Source organism: Chanodichthys erythropterus, chromosome 14 (assembly GCF_024489055.1).
Source record: "Chanodichthys erythropterus isolate Z2021 chromosome 14, ASM2448905v1, whole genome shotgun sequence".
Taxonomy (NCBI): Eukaryota; Metazoa; Chordata; class Actinopteri; order Cypriniformes; family Xenocyprididae; genus Chanodichthys; species Chanodichthys erythropterus.
The window spans coordinates 21,240,510-21,256,197 of NC_090234.1; the positions used below are offsets into that span (position 1 = coordinate 21,240,510).

General features: G+C 37.4%; 1 protein-coding gene across 8 annotated transcripts in view; it reads right to left on the minus strand.

Moving 5' to 3' along the window:
- col18a1a (collagen type XVIII alpha 1 chain a) overlaps positions 1-15,688 on the minus strand; it is a 92,432-nt gene that overhangs the window by 34,426 nt on the left and 42,318 nt on the right. For 2 of the 8 annotated variants that reach the window (XM_067409326.1, XM_067409324.1), the window contains exon 1: positions 4,852-5,994. The exons of 1 other annotated variant lie outside the window; for it this stretch is intronic. In XM_067409326.1, the coding sequence (XP_067265427.1) occupies positions 4,852-5,872 (1,021 nt within the window). In that variant the 5' untranslated portion in view covers positions 5,873-5,994. Of the gene's footprint in view, positions 1-4,851; positions 5,996-15,688 lie in introns of those variants that run through there. 5 more of the 8 variants (XM_067409329.1, XM_067409328.1, XM_067409327.1 and 2 more) reach the window with 4 other exon arrangements.

A 15,688-nucleotide genomic window follows, 5' to 3' on the forward strand; every position in this document is an offset into this window, starting at 1 on the left:
ACACCTAGGTTGTCTTGAGGGTGAGTAAATCATGGGGTAATTTTCATTTTTGGGTGAACTATCCCTTTAAGTCATTAGGCGGAGAGAGGGCGTTCTTTTGTGGCCTTTTGAATGCATTTGACCACATGAGCATCTACACTATGAAAGCAATCCAGCCTAATGCGTTTTCAACTACTTCTGAAAGTGGTCAAGAGTGAACAAGCTCAAAACGTTTTAGACCCTGTTTACACCTGTATTTAGTGTTGTCCACTTGTGATCTGACTGACCAAAACACATCTTAATACCAGGTGTAAACAGGACATAACATATAAGGGAGAAAAATAAACTGATTACAGTACACATTTTCTAAATTTTCTAAGTGAAAATTTCTCAGGGTAGGTTTATTTTTGAGAGTGAATTCCTATACATGCACATACATAGTCTTGGCTTTCAAAAAAAATTTCATTGAAGTTCATTGAAAACATGTTGAACTTCTGTGACAACATGCCCCAGTAGTCACAATATGGGGTAAGTTGTCACAACAAAGCCTGCCATTAAATTTTATATATATATATATATATATATATTAGTGAGAGAGAGAGAGAGAGAGAGAGAGAGAGAGAGAGAGAGGACATATTATAATAGGCTTTGTAACAAAATTGCAAAAAAAAAAAAAAAAGCAATTGCAACCATTTCCAACTTTTCTTATCAACATTTAATGTTGATTAAATTTTTTGGCATTTTTACATTTTTTTGCATTAGCAATAAATTACATTTTTAAATTATATATATATATATATATATATATATATATATATATATATATATATATATATATATATATATAAACGTCTTATCAATAGTAATAATATTTCACAATATTGCAGTATTTTTATCGAATATATGTAGCCTTAGTGAGCCTTTTTAGCAAAATGTAAAAGTTTTATGACACAAAACTGTAAAAGGTAATGTAAAACTTACAGTATCAAACTATTGTTTTGGCCACCAAATGTGAGTTAACTCAACCTAAAGATAAGCTTTGTTTCAACTCAAAAATAGTCAAGACAATACATTATTTTAAGTTAAAATTCAAACTTAAAGTTATGCATTGTCTTGACTATTTGTGAGTTGAAACAAAGCTTATCTTCAAGTTGAGTTAACTTATTTTTAGTTGAGTTAACTCAGATTATTAAGGCAGCAGGTGAACTTTCATTTCTAAGTTTAACCAGCTGAAAATGTTTTACAGTGTACTTGCCTTAATAAAATGTGAAAGCTTTGTGCCCCTAAACTCTCAAAATAATTCAAAGAGACTTTCTTCCGCTGTGTCCCTTCAGAATGACTTGGATGGGCTCCTAAAACATGATGTCCACTCAAAGTTGTCAATATAACAAGCTGTCTGAAAGATAAAGTCTTTTTTAGACACTCTTTTAAGATAAAGGCCTTTTGGCCTCAGCAAACACAGCTTATAGTGCACTAAAAATACTGCAAATGAACAGCACTGGAAATTCAAGCAAGAGTCTCAACTGCCAAATGAAATCTATTCATCATGACTCTATTTTCTCATTGTGTATTTATATATGTTAATTTGCTTCACATGACAGTTTATTCTGTAACCATGTTTCTAGATGTTTATCACAAAACCATTCAAATACCCACTGTATGCTCTCAGGATTTACTTGGCAGAGGATTGCAATCATAAATTCAGCCTGAACATATGGACTAGCAATTCTGTGCTAAAGTCACTCCAGCCAAAAATGTAACCTGAAACTGCATTTACTGCGTCTCAGCACAAAGACATACTTATTACAATACAGATGTTTCTCTCCTCCAGCCACAGAGATGATGAACATTTATCTGTCCTTCACTGTTAAGAACAAACTCTGGAATGAGGGGAAAGTCATATGAACGTAATTCACTGTCAAAAACAACTCAAGATCAAAGTGTATGCTTCCCAGCCATATATTCAATAAAAAGAGCTCATGTTTCAATAAGAAAAACACATATTTTCAGGCAAAGTACAGCAGACTCCTTTTTGACCATCTTTATTCAATAAAACCAAATCAACTTACAACCAGAACAGCTCATGGCCTTTTCAACATACCTACTAATAGCACCACAAATGACTCTGTTTAACTTGCATTGCTATTTATTAATAAAGCAAAGTAAAGGGACTTCCCACTGCCTTAACATGCATGCATGGAGGAATGTAATCCAGTTTATTGGTGATGTATGGATAGGTTAACAATTTGACCACTAACTGCATACTCAGATAAGGAACAGTATGCATTAGAGAAAAGTAATGTGCAGAGGTGTTTCTCTGTGTTTACCTATACTTGACAAATAACAGGTCTAAGATACCCCACTTGAATGTAGGTTAAGAAAGAATGCGGGGTATTTTTATGGTAAATTGTTTGACAATCTCTTATGGATTTATTCTTTTAAGATCACCAAGTTTACCATGGAAACGATTTGAAACTATGATTATCTGTGCAACTGCGACAAACAGGGTGAAGTCACAGTTTAAGTCATACCTCTCACTACCAATCATTCCTTCAACTGCTAAAATAAAGTTAAGCTATTATACTAAATAATCTTTAGCAGATCCCTGTTTATATCATTGGAAAATTAAATGTACCATCAGATTAGGTTATGAAGAATGTGTGTTGTTGATACTGGATGTATTCAGTGCTTCACAGGTTGGTTAAGAGTCATGATTCCCAAATCTTCTGACTGATGAACTTACAGGGCATTTTCAACCATTCTTGATTTTAATTCACTCAACAGATAACCCTCACAGACAAAATTTTTAGTTAGGGATGCTCCGATCGATCGTCCACAGATCGGTATCAGCCGATAATGACATTTTATGACTCTATTGGTAGGATATGTTTACACAACAATGATGCACGAAAAACTGAACATTTTTTCATTTGCATTTTTCACATACAGACAACACCACTGTCGAAATGATCCCTGTTCACACAGATCAGTGAAAACTTTTGTAGTTTTCAAAAGTTTGCTTTTTCAGGCCTCCAAAATGCCATTTAAACATCATGTAAATGAATGGCCAAAGCACATAAAAGGTGATTTTAGTTGAAAATGGTGTAATTTCAAATAAATTTGGCCAATCTCACAAACCAATCGCAATTTGATGACGTAAAACCGTAAAAGGTTGCCGCAGACGCCCATGAGGCTTTCACGCCATGTTCTGCTTTGTAACTTCACAAAACAGTAATAAAACATAGTTGTCTCAATTCAGACAAGCCCACACAAAACATAACATGATGCATAAATCTTGAGAAAACCCTCACAGAGTGACATGACATGCTGCTTGGCTAAAGCTATAGGACTTTGATAGCGTTGTGATCATGACACAGTGTTTTCCAACTTCATTTAAAAGTTTAACCACTGGAAACTGGATCTGGGGTATGGTGAGTAGGGACATTTCTCATGGATTGGATCGATCTCTCATATTGACAGGTCTTGAATTTAACGTGCAGTACAGAATAGACCTTATGTAGCCCTGCACCATTTTAACGCTATGCTCATTTTGTTCTGTCTTCCCGTTTGTATTTCTACAGCATGAAGGTAAGATCTTCCGAATTTATGAATGAACCACTCGTTTTAAAAAATTCCCAGTCTACTGACATTTGTTATGACATCCGCTTCAAACATTACAATGTTCATGCTAACTTTCATTAACTCTATAACTCTACAAGTAAATCCACTTCATCAGCTAATTACTCTTCGACAACAATGCCATATAAGTTCAAACACAAAATTCTAAGGATGGCTGTGTTCTTGTTTCTCTGGTCTATAGAAGCACACAGCTGAAATAGTGCTGAAAGATCATCACACATCAACCAGGATCTTATTACTTGTTCTATGTAATTCTAAATATTTTTATGCATTATGGTGTTTACACAATGAAATTATTTCTTATGTTCAGTAAAACACAGATTTTTGGACTACCATGGTTTCAAATGCCATCACTTTTGATTGCTTTGAGATATCAACACAAAATTTGGCCCAGATGCATTTGACATGATTGTGAACAAGCCCAATTTTGATTTTATGACCAGTCACATATGCTTTCTAATAGTCATGTCAAGCATGAATAATAACAAAATAAATCAATAAATTGAATCACTTTTTCTGGGGTTTTCTTAGCAGTGTTTTAACATAACCTCAAAACATGATCAAAATCGATTTTCTTCAAAATTTGAAAAGCTGACTAAGAAATGACTTAATTGATGATAACTTGTTTTTTTTATAAGTATTAATTTTAAATATGCCATTTAAATATTTTAAATAAATCACATGAAATCATTAAAAATGCCTTCAAAATGTGTAAGGAGTTAACAGTGACAGTCAACAGAGAGCTTACATATCACTTATATAAAGCTTGAATGAATGGGATCGGAATCAGCCAATCAAGATGACAAGAAATCGGTTGTCAGTATCAGCTGCAAAAACTCTGACTGAAGGATTCCATTTTTAGCCAATATTTGGAGCTGGGTAACTAAAAGAAGAAATCAAATTCTGAAAACCGCAACAATCCAAGGCCGTGGGAACTGAGAGTTGCATGTCTATTGAAATACAAAAACATAAACATGCAAAGACTTGATTTAGTAGCGCCATGCAGTCATCCTTCACACTTCCATGCAGTTTTGACAAGCGTGCAAAGTGAATGCATTAAAACACATCTCCCCAGAGACTCCGAGTGCTTACAACCGTTGAGGACCACACAACACTTAGAGACAAACAAAAGCCCTCACCAATACTGGTGGATGACAAACAGACAGACAGGTGGCACTGGTTGAAAATGCATCTCTCTTTTTTGAGAGGGATGGCATTCTAACCGTCCGTTACCTTTCTGGTTACTAACTGACAAGCACCGATACCCATCATGCTTTTCTTCAGGCAGAGAGTGACACTCCACGGGGAGGCGGCCCTCATCCAGGAGTGTCCAGCAACTGTCACGCAGGACTTCGCAGAAACTGCGACAGGGCAGCGGGGGCAGCAGTCCAGGTGGGCCACACCGCGGTGTCAACAGCAGGCAGAAAAACCATTCCAAACTATGATGGCAGTTTGACCGCAAAAGCCATGCCCATTGGGTTAAAACAACCTGAACTTCCTCCACGCTGCTTTGATTTAGAAAATTAGGCACCATGAAACTGTCCACTCTCGTTCTGGTGCAAAATGGCAAATCAGGATCGACTGGCAAGCAGCGTGAGGATTCGACGACCGGCATGCGAGCTACAAAATACTCACTTTCAATGGTTAGTAGATTATCGGAGACAGAGTATTCAGAGGAATACAACGTCGTGTTATCATACTCATCATGCTCAGTATTATTATTATTATTATAAATGCTAACATTTTTAACATTAATGCTTTCATTAAATTGACTGTATGCTGGGTCACTGCCGCTCTGAAGTCCATCCATCTGGTCCACTTTGGTCTCCAGTTTGAGGTTTCCCACATGCAAACTAGCATTTTCACCAGCAATACCAGAAACATTGGTTGATGTAACATAGGCATCCTGTCTTTCAAATTGAGAAGATCCAGATCCGGATCCAGAAGCAAATTCAGACCCATTTACAGATTCAGATTCAACCCCCAACCCAGACCTGGATATGAACTCTGATTCCCCCTCAAAATGACCTCCATTGTAACTGACCTCTTTTTCCACCACAGTTACAGAAGCACTTGTACCTGCTGTTCTGGGCGGCTCTGTCCTCGGTGGTGATGTGGGCCTTAGGGTAGACAGGTAGGCCGGTGTCTGGGTGCCCTTTGCATTTGAATCATCGTACCAGAACCAGCCATGTGTGTGGCAAATCCTCAAGCACACCACAATAAAGAGGCACAGCCAAAACCTTAGCTCAGACATCACGCTCACTTCCAGTCATTCAGCAATTCAAGCAGGATCCTGACATGCCTTCAACAGTAATCCACACCACACACACAGAGACTCGTCCCTGGCTCACCGTAAACTCACCACAATCAGCACACAAGCCAGGCAGGAAAAGTTTAGAGGAGGAGTAACATATTTTAAAAAAAAGAGCAGGGGGCTGCTTCGTCATTGGACGAGCTTGGGACCTTTTCCTCCCCCGTAGCTCCATCTCCCCTTTGTCCTTGTGAAAGAGTGTCTCTGATGATAGATATTCTTACCAAAAATGCCTGCAAGGCGTCCTTTTGTATACGCCGGTGCTTCTAAATGCCCTGGCGGATGGAATTTAGAGTTGTTTCAACTTACTTTTACAGCCTTTTTAGGGGCACAGAAATTCCAGAGACCCACTGTTACACAGAAACAAGCTGCTTAAACACCCAAAACACCTCTTAGATACAAACATTTATGCTTAAAGTAGGGGTTTTAGTCATTTTCTACACCTCTGGTTGATTTTTGTATTTTGTGAAAGAAAATATCAGTGCTTTGCTTGCAAGGCATGAAAAAAAAGAGATATTTAGGAATTTTATGAAATGCTGCATCAGAGACACTTTACACTGAATTATCAACAGCAACATAACACTATCATTGAAAAGTTTGTGGTAAGTAGTTAACAAAGTATGCATTAAATTGATCAAAAAAGACAGTTAAGTAAGTTTTACAAAAAAAGGTTCAAATAAATGCTGCTCTTGTGAACCTGAAAAAAAAGATAAAAATTTTAAGCAGCACAACTATCAACATTGCTAACAATAAGTAATCTTAAGTAGCAAATCAGCATATAAGAATGATTTTTGAAGAGTCATGTGACACTGAAGAATTTCAAATCAAATCTAATATTCTGTGCAGGTCTTGACAATTGGCAGTTGAGAGTTGAGACTGAGAGACGCCATCTCATGACCTCAAAGGGACATCCAGTCCCTAAATCCAGGGTCCCCTCGTCCGCATCCTGATGCATGGAGATACGCTTCTTACTATCTGTCCAAATGTGGAAGATTTCTAATCTTGTCTATCTTCTCTTAGCCAATCAGAATCATTTTTACCTTAGTAATATATAATTGGTGTGGAAATGTGAATGTACGCAGAGCGGACTACGAACTCCTTGTGAGACCTGAAGCTGGCTTCTGCTGATGAAACTGCAAACTATTTTTCAGTATTCTTCAATTGATTGCATCTCTGACTCCTGGTCTTTCATTCGACACATCTGGTCAAGGGTCCTAAAACTGTTAATCCACAACAGTTTTATGGTTGGGGATTAACAGACACTGAATTTTAAAATATATCAAAACTGATCAAAACTATAGAAAACTGTTCATTTAAATTGTAATAATATTTCACAATATTACTGTTTTTACTGTATTTTTACTGTCTAATAAATGCCACCTTGAGAGACTTCTTTCAGAAGCATGTTAAAAATCTTACTGACCTCTGTAATTATTATACATAGTTAACAGATGCTAGAAAAACCAAACTATGCTACCTAGTTAAAACAAAATTGACTGTATTCTCTGTTTAGGAGTCAGAGATGTCATAAATCATTTCATAACTGTGTCAGTGAAGTTCAAACAGTAGCTAACTCCACAGTTCAGCTTGGAACAAGCTGTCTAAAAAACTTGCTCACCTCCAACATAAATTCTGAAACCAACCCCCAATATAAATCATGTTCTCTGTTTTAAAGTCACAATTAGTTTTGACAGGGGCCACCTCATGTTCTGTGCTTCATGCAGGGTGCAGTTACAGAGTTATCCAGAGCTTGTGCACTTGTTCAGACAAGCCTACGGGAGCTGGTGACAGAGACCCTCCACATGCTAACTGACACTCTATAAGCAATGTCAAACTACAAACATTTCTCCTAAAGAAATTTACAAATATGCACACATGCATCAGTGGACATTATACTGTAAAAAAAAAAAGGATTTTAAAGATAAAAATGAAAAAATTGCTGAAGTACATTTTACAATTTAATTCAACGTTATTTTAGCAATTACTAGTATTTTTTAGCAAAATTATATGCCACTTCAGTCAGAAACAAATGGACTACAATATGATATAATGAAATATTGACAAAAAATAAAAGACAAATTACTATTAATAACAATAAAAAGATTTAAAAAAATAAAAATAAAACTCAACACTGGTCATGTCTACATCTGACTTTAATTTAAAACATCTGACTTTTAATTTCAATCCACTGAAAAAGAGTGAATTTATTATTTTATTTTTTTCATACAATACAAAACTAATTTTAGAAGTGTGAAGTACTTTGCTTAAAAGTTGAGAAAATCTAAAATCTAAAATCTCAATGAATAAAGTTGTATAACTTTATGACAGAGCACACTCCTCAAAATAACAACTATGTTGTGTTTTATTTTTTCTTATTATCCTCAGAGCTGACGGAGCACTGAATTTACAGCAAGATGAGTCTAGGATGCAAAATCACTCTTTAGGGTTTTGATAAACTAGATAAAAAAAACTCTAGAGTTCACTTAAACAGTGAAAGGACACAATGAGGCATGCAGATATTTCAAAAAACCTACAACGTCTGCCAAACCCCTTGAGAAACAATGGAGAAATCAGCCCCTCAGAACAATTCATCAGGAGGCACAGCCAAATCACTGGGGCTGCCCCCAGTGAATGTGGGAATGACATTAACAAATGCTAAGCAGCAGTAGGGTGGACAGTCCTCAAACCTCAGCCAAGAACACAGTGAATCTAGCAAGGACTCAGCATAATATTAGAAGAATTCACTGCTGGAAGAATTCTCAGTGGTTCTGTGGCAAAACCTAGTGAGCAGCCTTGTTGTCTACTGCCTATGTAGACATTAACCTTCTGAGACAGCATTCTAACTGAAATGTAACCTTTTTTAGAACAATTTAAACAGACTCTACTGTAGGTGTGACCGAAATCACACACTGTCTGAGTAAGTACTACACTCGATGAAGAATGAATTTCAAGTACATTCTATACGGTATGACTCCACTATGTTAGCTTTTACAGCGTCGTTTGGATCGCTTCATTGCCATTCCCAACTACTCCCCCACTGCCTCATGGGATAGTAAAGTGTACAATTGATGTATGCTTCAGAATCTAGTAGTAGTAGTAGGACATCTGGGAACTTTTCGACTACTTTATACTGTGAATTTGGACATAATATTCTTTTCACATACTGTTTTCACCTACTATGCATAGGAAGGAAGTATGCAACATATTTTATTTATTTATTTATTTATTTTTTATTGACAATGTTGTTATGCATTATGGGATTGACTTCTACAAGGAGGATACATGCAATGCTACATTAGAACTAGGCCAAAAGAAGATTAAATGCTGCCTACCTTTTGGGAAAAGGTCACATTGGGAATTGTGCCAACAATACATGGACACTTTTTCCTTCAATCTGAATGAATTTGTTCCGATTGATGAATCTGAACGTAGTGTTTATATGAATGCTAAATAAATTATCGGGTTGATCCACGTTTATATGTCACAAGCTTCTGGCCGGATTTAATCTTTTGACAAGCGCACACTGCACGAATATCCAGAGTTTCCCACTGTTGTTGCATACTAACCATCACTTAATATTTACTTAATGCACACTTAATATTTATCCATTTCAGGTCCTAATTAGGCGACGACGAGCACATGAACCGTTGAGTCGTGCTGCTTGTATTTATCAAGCAGTAAAAGCATCTTTTCCCCATGCAGCCCAAAACCAATAGTCTGTGGATGAGTCAGTATAAAACAAGGATTGGTGGAACATTATCCCAGTCCACTTCACAGATAATGAGTGGAAAGAGAATTAAGAATGACAGGACACTCATTTAAGAACAGCTTGTTCCGTGCATCATACACCATTACGCTATGTCCTCTCGATCAAATTACAAAAGGAATAAACCACGCAGCTACTGTCTTTAAATGCTACATATGTAAGCAATGAACCGAGCGCTGATTGGTTCTTCCAATGCCATGGCATCAGCCAATCAGAAGTATTTCCTAATCCACGTAATCATATATCTTGTACCCTAGCCTGCGATGCGCGATTATGAAAACTTCCGTCCCTCCTCCTCCCCAGTACCACCTGTAGAAACCTGCTATGGGGATTCTACAATTTTCTTGCAGCAGCCTGTCCTTTTTCTTTGTGATTTTGACTATAAGATGAACAAAATTCTTGTATTTGCTCAGCAGCAGCAGTGTAGCAGATTTTGTCTGCTAAAATCAAGCTTATGTAAACTCCATGCCCTATGCTAATAATTGCTAGTTGAAATAATCCACTCCGAGAGTTGTCATGACTGAACTAGGTTTTAGAGCCCATTTGTTAACAAATAGGAAATCTTCCACACACACACACAAAAAAATCCATAGTAAGTCACTAAAAATATTTTATCATAGAAATGTTTTCTATTTGCTGGCAATTCCTACATGCAAGAAATGCAAACAGTAAAGTTAATTAGACTCCAGTGTTCACTGCAGGTTAAAGGAAGTATGACTATCTTCATTTTTTTCATCTCTTTACACAGGAAATAAAGGTTAATGAACTGCAAACACAGCTTTACCCACAAGGACACTGAAACACGAGCAGCTATGAGAACATGACATCGACACATGCTTCTTATTACCTCGAGCCAAAACGTCACATATATCACCAAAGCAGCTAACAATTCAATAATCCTGCTGTTTGCTTTTACATAAGGGTTAATGCTAAACCTCATGATTCAGGTCCTACATGGGTGGGAATCTTAGTTTACAATTCTCCACGGAGACTCCCTCACAGTCATGACCTTTCTCGGCACACATTCAGGGCCAACGTGTTCTCTGCCATCGGCCAAAAAGATTGTTTGGTGGATGAAAGCTGCACTCACCAGGATGTGATTTAACATGAATTGTAAAAGATATGGCAGCTTTTACTCATTGCCGTTACAGAAATAAAAAGGCGCTTGTGATGTTTTTTCTTTGGGGAGTCCCTCATTCCTTTATGACTGAACTGGGATACCCTTTATCTTGAATGCCAAGGGACCAAATGATTTGGAAAGTTTGGTATCTAAGCTTTGTTTTGAGTAAAACTGGTATTAGTCATACATCAATAGCATCAAAATAGGTGTCACATGTTAGTCTGAGGAGTTTGAGGTGCTCAGGATATGTGGGATGTGCGGCCAGAAAGAATGGCCAAAAACAACATCCACACCGGTATGTTTTCAGTCACACTCCTCTGCAAACTTCTATAAGGAAACTGAGCTTTCCTGACATTTCCTCCCTCTCAAAGATGAGAATTGTGTCCTGGACATATTATGGCCTTGGGTGTGTTTGAATAAAAAGATGTGGTTTTAATTAATCCCTTATTTTTCAGATGGTGTCCATCAAATCTACACGGTCTCATCAGTATCTTCAACTCAATTACCAAATTAAAACATTATTTGAAATAGAAAAAAACTATACACTGTACACTGTCATTTAAAAGTTTCAGTCAGATTTTTTTTTAATAAATTAATATATTTGTTAAGCAAAGCATTGCATTAAATTGATCAAAATTGGTAGTAAAAATATTTATAATGTTATAAAGATAAACTTTCTATTCAACAATTCCTGAAAAAAATGTATGACGTTTTACACAAAACTTTTACTTACATATGCACAGCAGTGTATCAGGGTATGTATTGGCAGTAGCAAGACCCCAAGATTTTAAGTATATACACTTAAAATCTTAGGGTCTTGCTACTGCCAGTGCCAATACATACCTTGATACGCTGCAGTAACTACCCATAGCAGATCTATACAGGTGGAGCTAGGGAAGGTCAGGGGTTTCAGAGGAAGCATGCTGCAAAATGCTATAGTGATATCTAACCAGCCATTTAAATGTTGTGAGCAGCAAGCTCATTGAACCAATGAGATTGTGCCAAGTAGTTAACACTGAGAATATCATCAGTTTGCGTTAAGCCTGCATCAGCCTTTGCCATCTAGAGTTTCATGACAGAACTAGGCATTTACAGATATACACTATATTGCCAAAAGTTTTGGGACGCCTGCCTTTACATGCACATGAACTTTAATGACATCCCATTCTTTATCCATAGGGTTTAATATGGAGTTGGCTGACCCTTTGCAGCTATAACAGCCTCAACACTTCTGGGAAGGCTTTCCACAAGGTTTAAGAGTGTGTTTATGGGATTTTTTGACCATTCTTCTAGAAGTGCATTTGTGAGGTAAGGGAGATATGTTGGCGAAAAGGCCTGCCTCGCAGTCTCCACACTAATTCATCCCAAAGGTGTCCTATGTTGTTGAGGTCAGGACTCTGTGCAGGCCAGTCAAGTTCCTCCACACCAAACTCGCTCATCCATGTCTTTATGGACCTTGCTTTGTGCACTGGTGTGCAGTCATGTTAGAACAGGAAGTGGCCATCCCCAAACTTTTCCCACAAAGTTGGGAGCATGAAATTGTTCACAATGTCTTGGTATGCTGAAGCATTAAGAGTTCCTTTCACTGGAACTAAGGGGCCAAGCCCAACCCCTGAAAAACAACCCCACACCATAATCCCCCTCCATGAAACTTTACACTTGGCACAATGCAGTCAGGCAAGTACCATTTTCCTGGCAAATGCCAAACCCAGACTCATCCATCGGATTGCCAGACAGAGAAGTCTGATTTGTCACTCTAGAGAACATGTCTCCACTGCTCTAGAGTTCAGTGGCAGCGTGCTTTACACCACTGCATCCGACGATTCGCATTGCACAAGTGCAGCTGCTCAGCTATGGAAACCTATTCAATGAAGCTCTCTATGCACTGTTCTTGAGGTAATCTGAAGGCCACACGAAGTTTGGAGGTCTGTAGCTATTGACTCTGCAGAAAGTTGGTGACTTCTGCGCACTGTGCGCCACAGCGTGCGCTGACCCCGCTCTGTGATTTTACGTGGCCTACCACTTCATGGCTGAGTTGCTGTTGTTCCCAATTGCTTCGACTTTGTTATGATACCGCTAACAGTTGACCGTGGAATATTTAGTAGTGAGGAAATTTCATGAATGGACTTATTGCACAGGTGGCAACCTATCACGGTACCATGCTTGAATTCACTGAGCTCCTGAGAGCGACCCGTTCTTTCACAGATGTTTGTAGAAGCAGTTTGAATGCCTAGGTGCTTGATTTTATACACCTGTGGCCATGGAAGTGATTGGAACACCTGAATTTAATGTGGGTGTCCCAATACTTTTGGCAATATAGTGTGTGTGTATATATATATATATATATATATATATATATATATATATATATATATATATATATACAGCTATGGAAAAAATTAAAAGACCACTTAACATTGATTTCTGAACTTGGAGTGGTCTCTTAATTTTTCGAAGGTATACACCAGGATATAAGGTAGAAAAATACAACATATATGGTTGGGGCTGCATTGAGGTGAGCTGGAAAACACTGTTAGATAAATGAAAGGATATTGTGAATTTGAGCAAAGCTTTCTGTATTTACAGGTGACAGGGAATTTGTTGAGTGCTTGTAATTAAGCATAAGGATAATAACAGCATCTCATCCTGTTTCCGCTGTCTACAGGATTTCTTTTTAAATGCAGAGAGAGTTATGAGATGTGCAAATAAGGTGTCCTTGATCCATAATAACACAGAAACAGATGTGACACAGGTTTACTGCATCAGTAAACAGGAGCAGACAGAACAACAAAACTTGATTAAATATATTCTTTGGGTTTTTCCCACTGAGACTACTCAAACAGCACTGAAGCAGACATTACAGACTTCTGGTCACACAGTCTCCCTCAAACCTGAATATAATGTTTACATACTTTTAGGTAGAGGAACTTACAAAGTAAACTCTCTCAAAATTATTTAATTTTAGTGTGTGTTACTGATAAGAAACAACAGAATGTTGTACAGCCAAAAAAAAAAAAAAATCATAGCATAATATTATTTGCCATTACTGTGATTTAAAAGAAGTGTGGTTATGGGCTAAAAGAATCCTGCACTGTGGCTCCTGAGCTTTCAAATGTTGAGCAGTACATGAGGCATGTGTTATAGATGAATCACCTACTTAATAAATGAAAAGACACAGGCTTAGATCAGATTTAACTGAAAGACAAATTACAGATTAGATTAATATGTCCTCTTAACACCAATCAAAGGGGAAAACCTAGTGATCACATGCTGCACTTTAGAGTAAAGTCACTCTTTCTCCCATAATTTCACTCTTAGACTTCATCCATATGGCTTAGAAGCCAAACTGAGCACATGTGACCCACTTTAACCTCTAATTGCTAGGTCAGTCCTAAACGGACACCATATTGGACCACTTACGGGGAAGTTTAAAAAGGGTCACATCAACTGCCAATCTACCATTTCAATCATATGCCACTTTATAGGTCTATTAAACCCTACATACGTTCAAATACACAAGCTTGCAAAACTATTCCACACAAAATGATCAAACCAATAAATATTTCTCCTTTTGTTTTGTAACGATGCTGATGGGCATGCCTAGTCTAAAGCTTCATAAAAGTGCTGCAGTCAGTAAGAAACCTGAGCATGTAATCAGACCCCTGCCAAAAACCAGAGGATACTCAATAGCCCCTCGCGGCGTCCAGTGAAATTTCTATGCATTGTAGCTTCCTCCAATCTGTCCTTACCTTTCAGGTCCCCCATCTATACATCCAATATAACATTATACCATACAACACAATTAGTGAATATGATATGCACTAAGGCTGACAAAAGCTGTTGACATGTCAGCATAAGTCCTTTGTGAAAAGAAAGAAAGAAAGAAAGAAAGAAAGAAAGAAAGAAAGAAAGAAAGAAAGAAAGAAAGAAAGAAAGAAAGAAAGAAAGAAAGAAAGAAAGAAAGAAAGAAAGAAAGAAAGAAAGAAAGAAAGAAAGAAAGAAAGAAAAAGAAAGAAAGACTCGACAGACCAAATGTAAACAATTTCTTCTTTAGCTGCATTTGAATATGATTATATTATGAAAAGCTTGGGTTAAAGGAATAGTTCACCAACAAAAGATTTTTCTTTATTATGCCATTCCAAACCTGTAAGACTTTTGTCTATTTGTTTTAACTTATGAAATTTTAATGAATTTTCATCAATAAAATTTACAATTTAACAGAATTTTCAAACTGTGAAATGTAAATGAATGCTGGCTATGGTGGTGTCAAGTCAAATGGGTTTCAGGAAATTTTGGGGTGAACTACACCAAAGTAAACACACAAAGGAAGTGCAAATGGATATATAAGGTCACCCATCATTTACATGCATAGAAAGATCTATGGTGACCTACAGTATGAGCTCTCTAAGTAGCATATGGAAAATCCATATGATGTGTTTTTACAGCTACAAGGGGTTGTAACCCCTGCACTATGTCTCCATAAACCGAGGTCACCCTCGAAAAACTAATCTACAAGACCCAACGATGGTAAAGGCAGTTTGCACAATAAAAACACCCTCAGCCTGAATCAATTACAAACACAATGCACGTACTCTACACACAAAAGATCCATGTCCAGCACCTTTCTTGCTTTGTACATAAATGTTATCTTTTAGGACAAAAGAAAAGAAAAGAAAAAAATAGGCAACTGAGGAGTACAGAAGGATACCCCATCCTAAACTTCAAAGACTCAGTGACAATGACATGGAATGCATGGCATGCCTTCATGACACCAGCAGGCTTTTGTCTGAACCTCTCTGGTTCTCTGCTGGGTAGAGAAGTCAGCAGGCGAGCCGCAGGAGGGCATTTACATGCTAAACACTGCTTCCTCAGG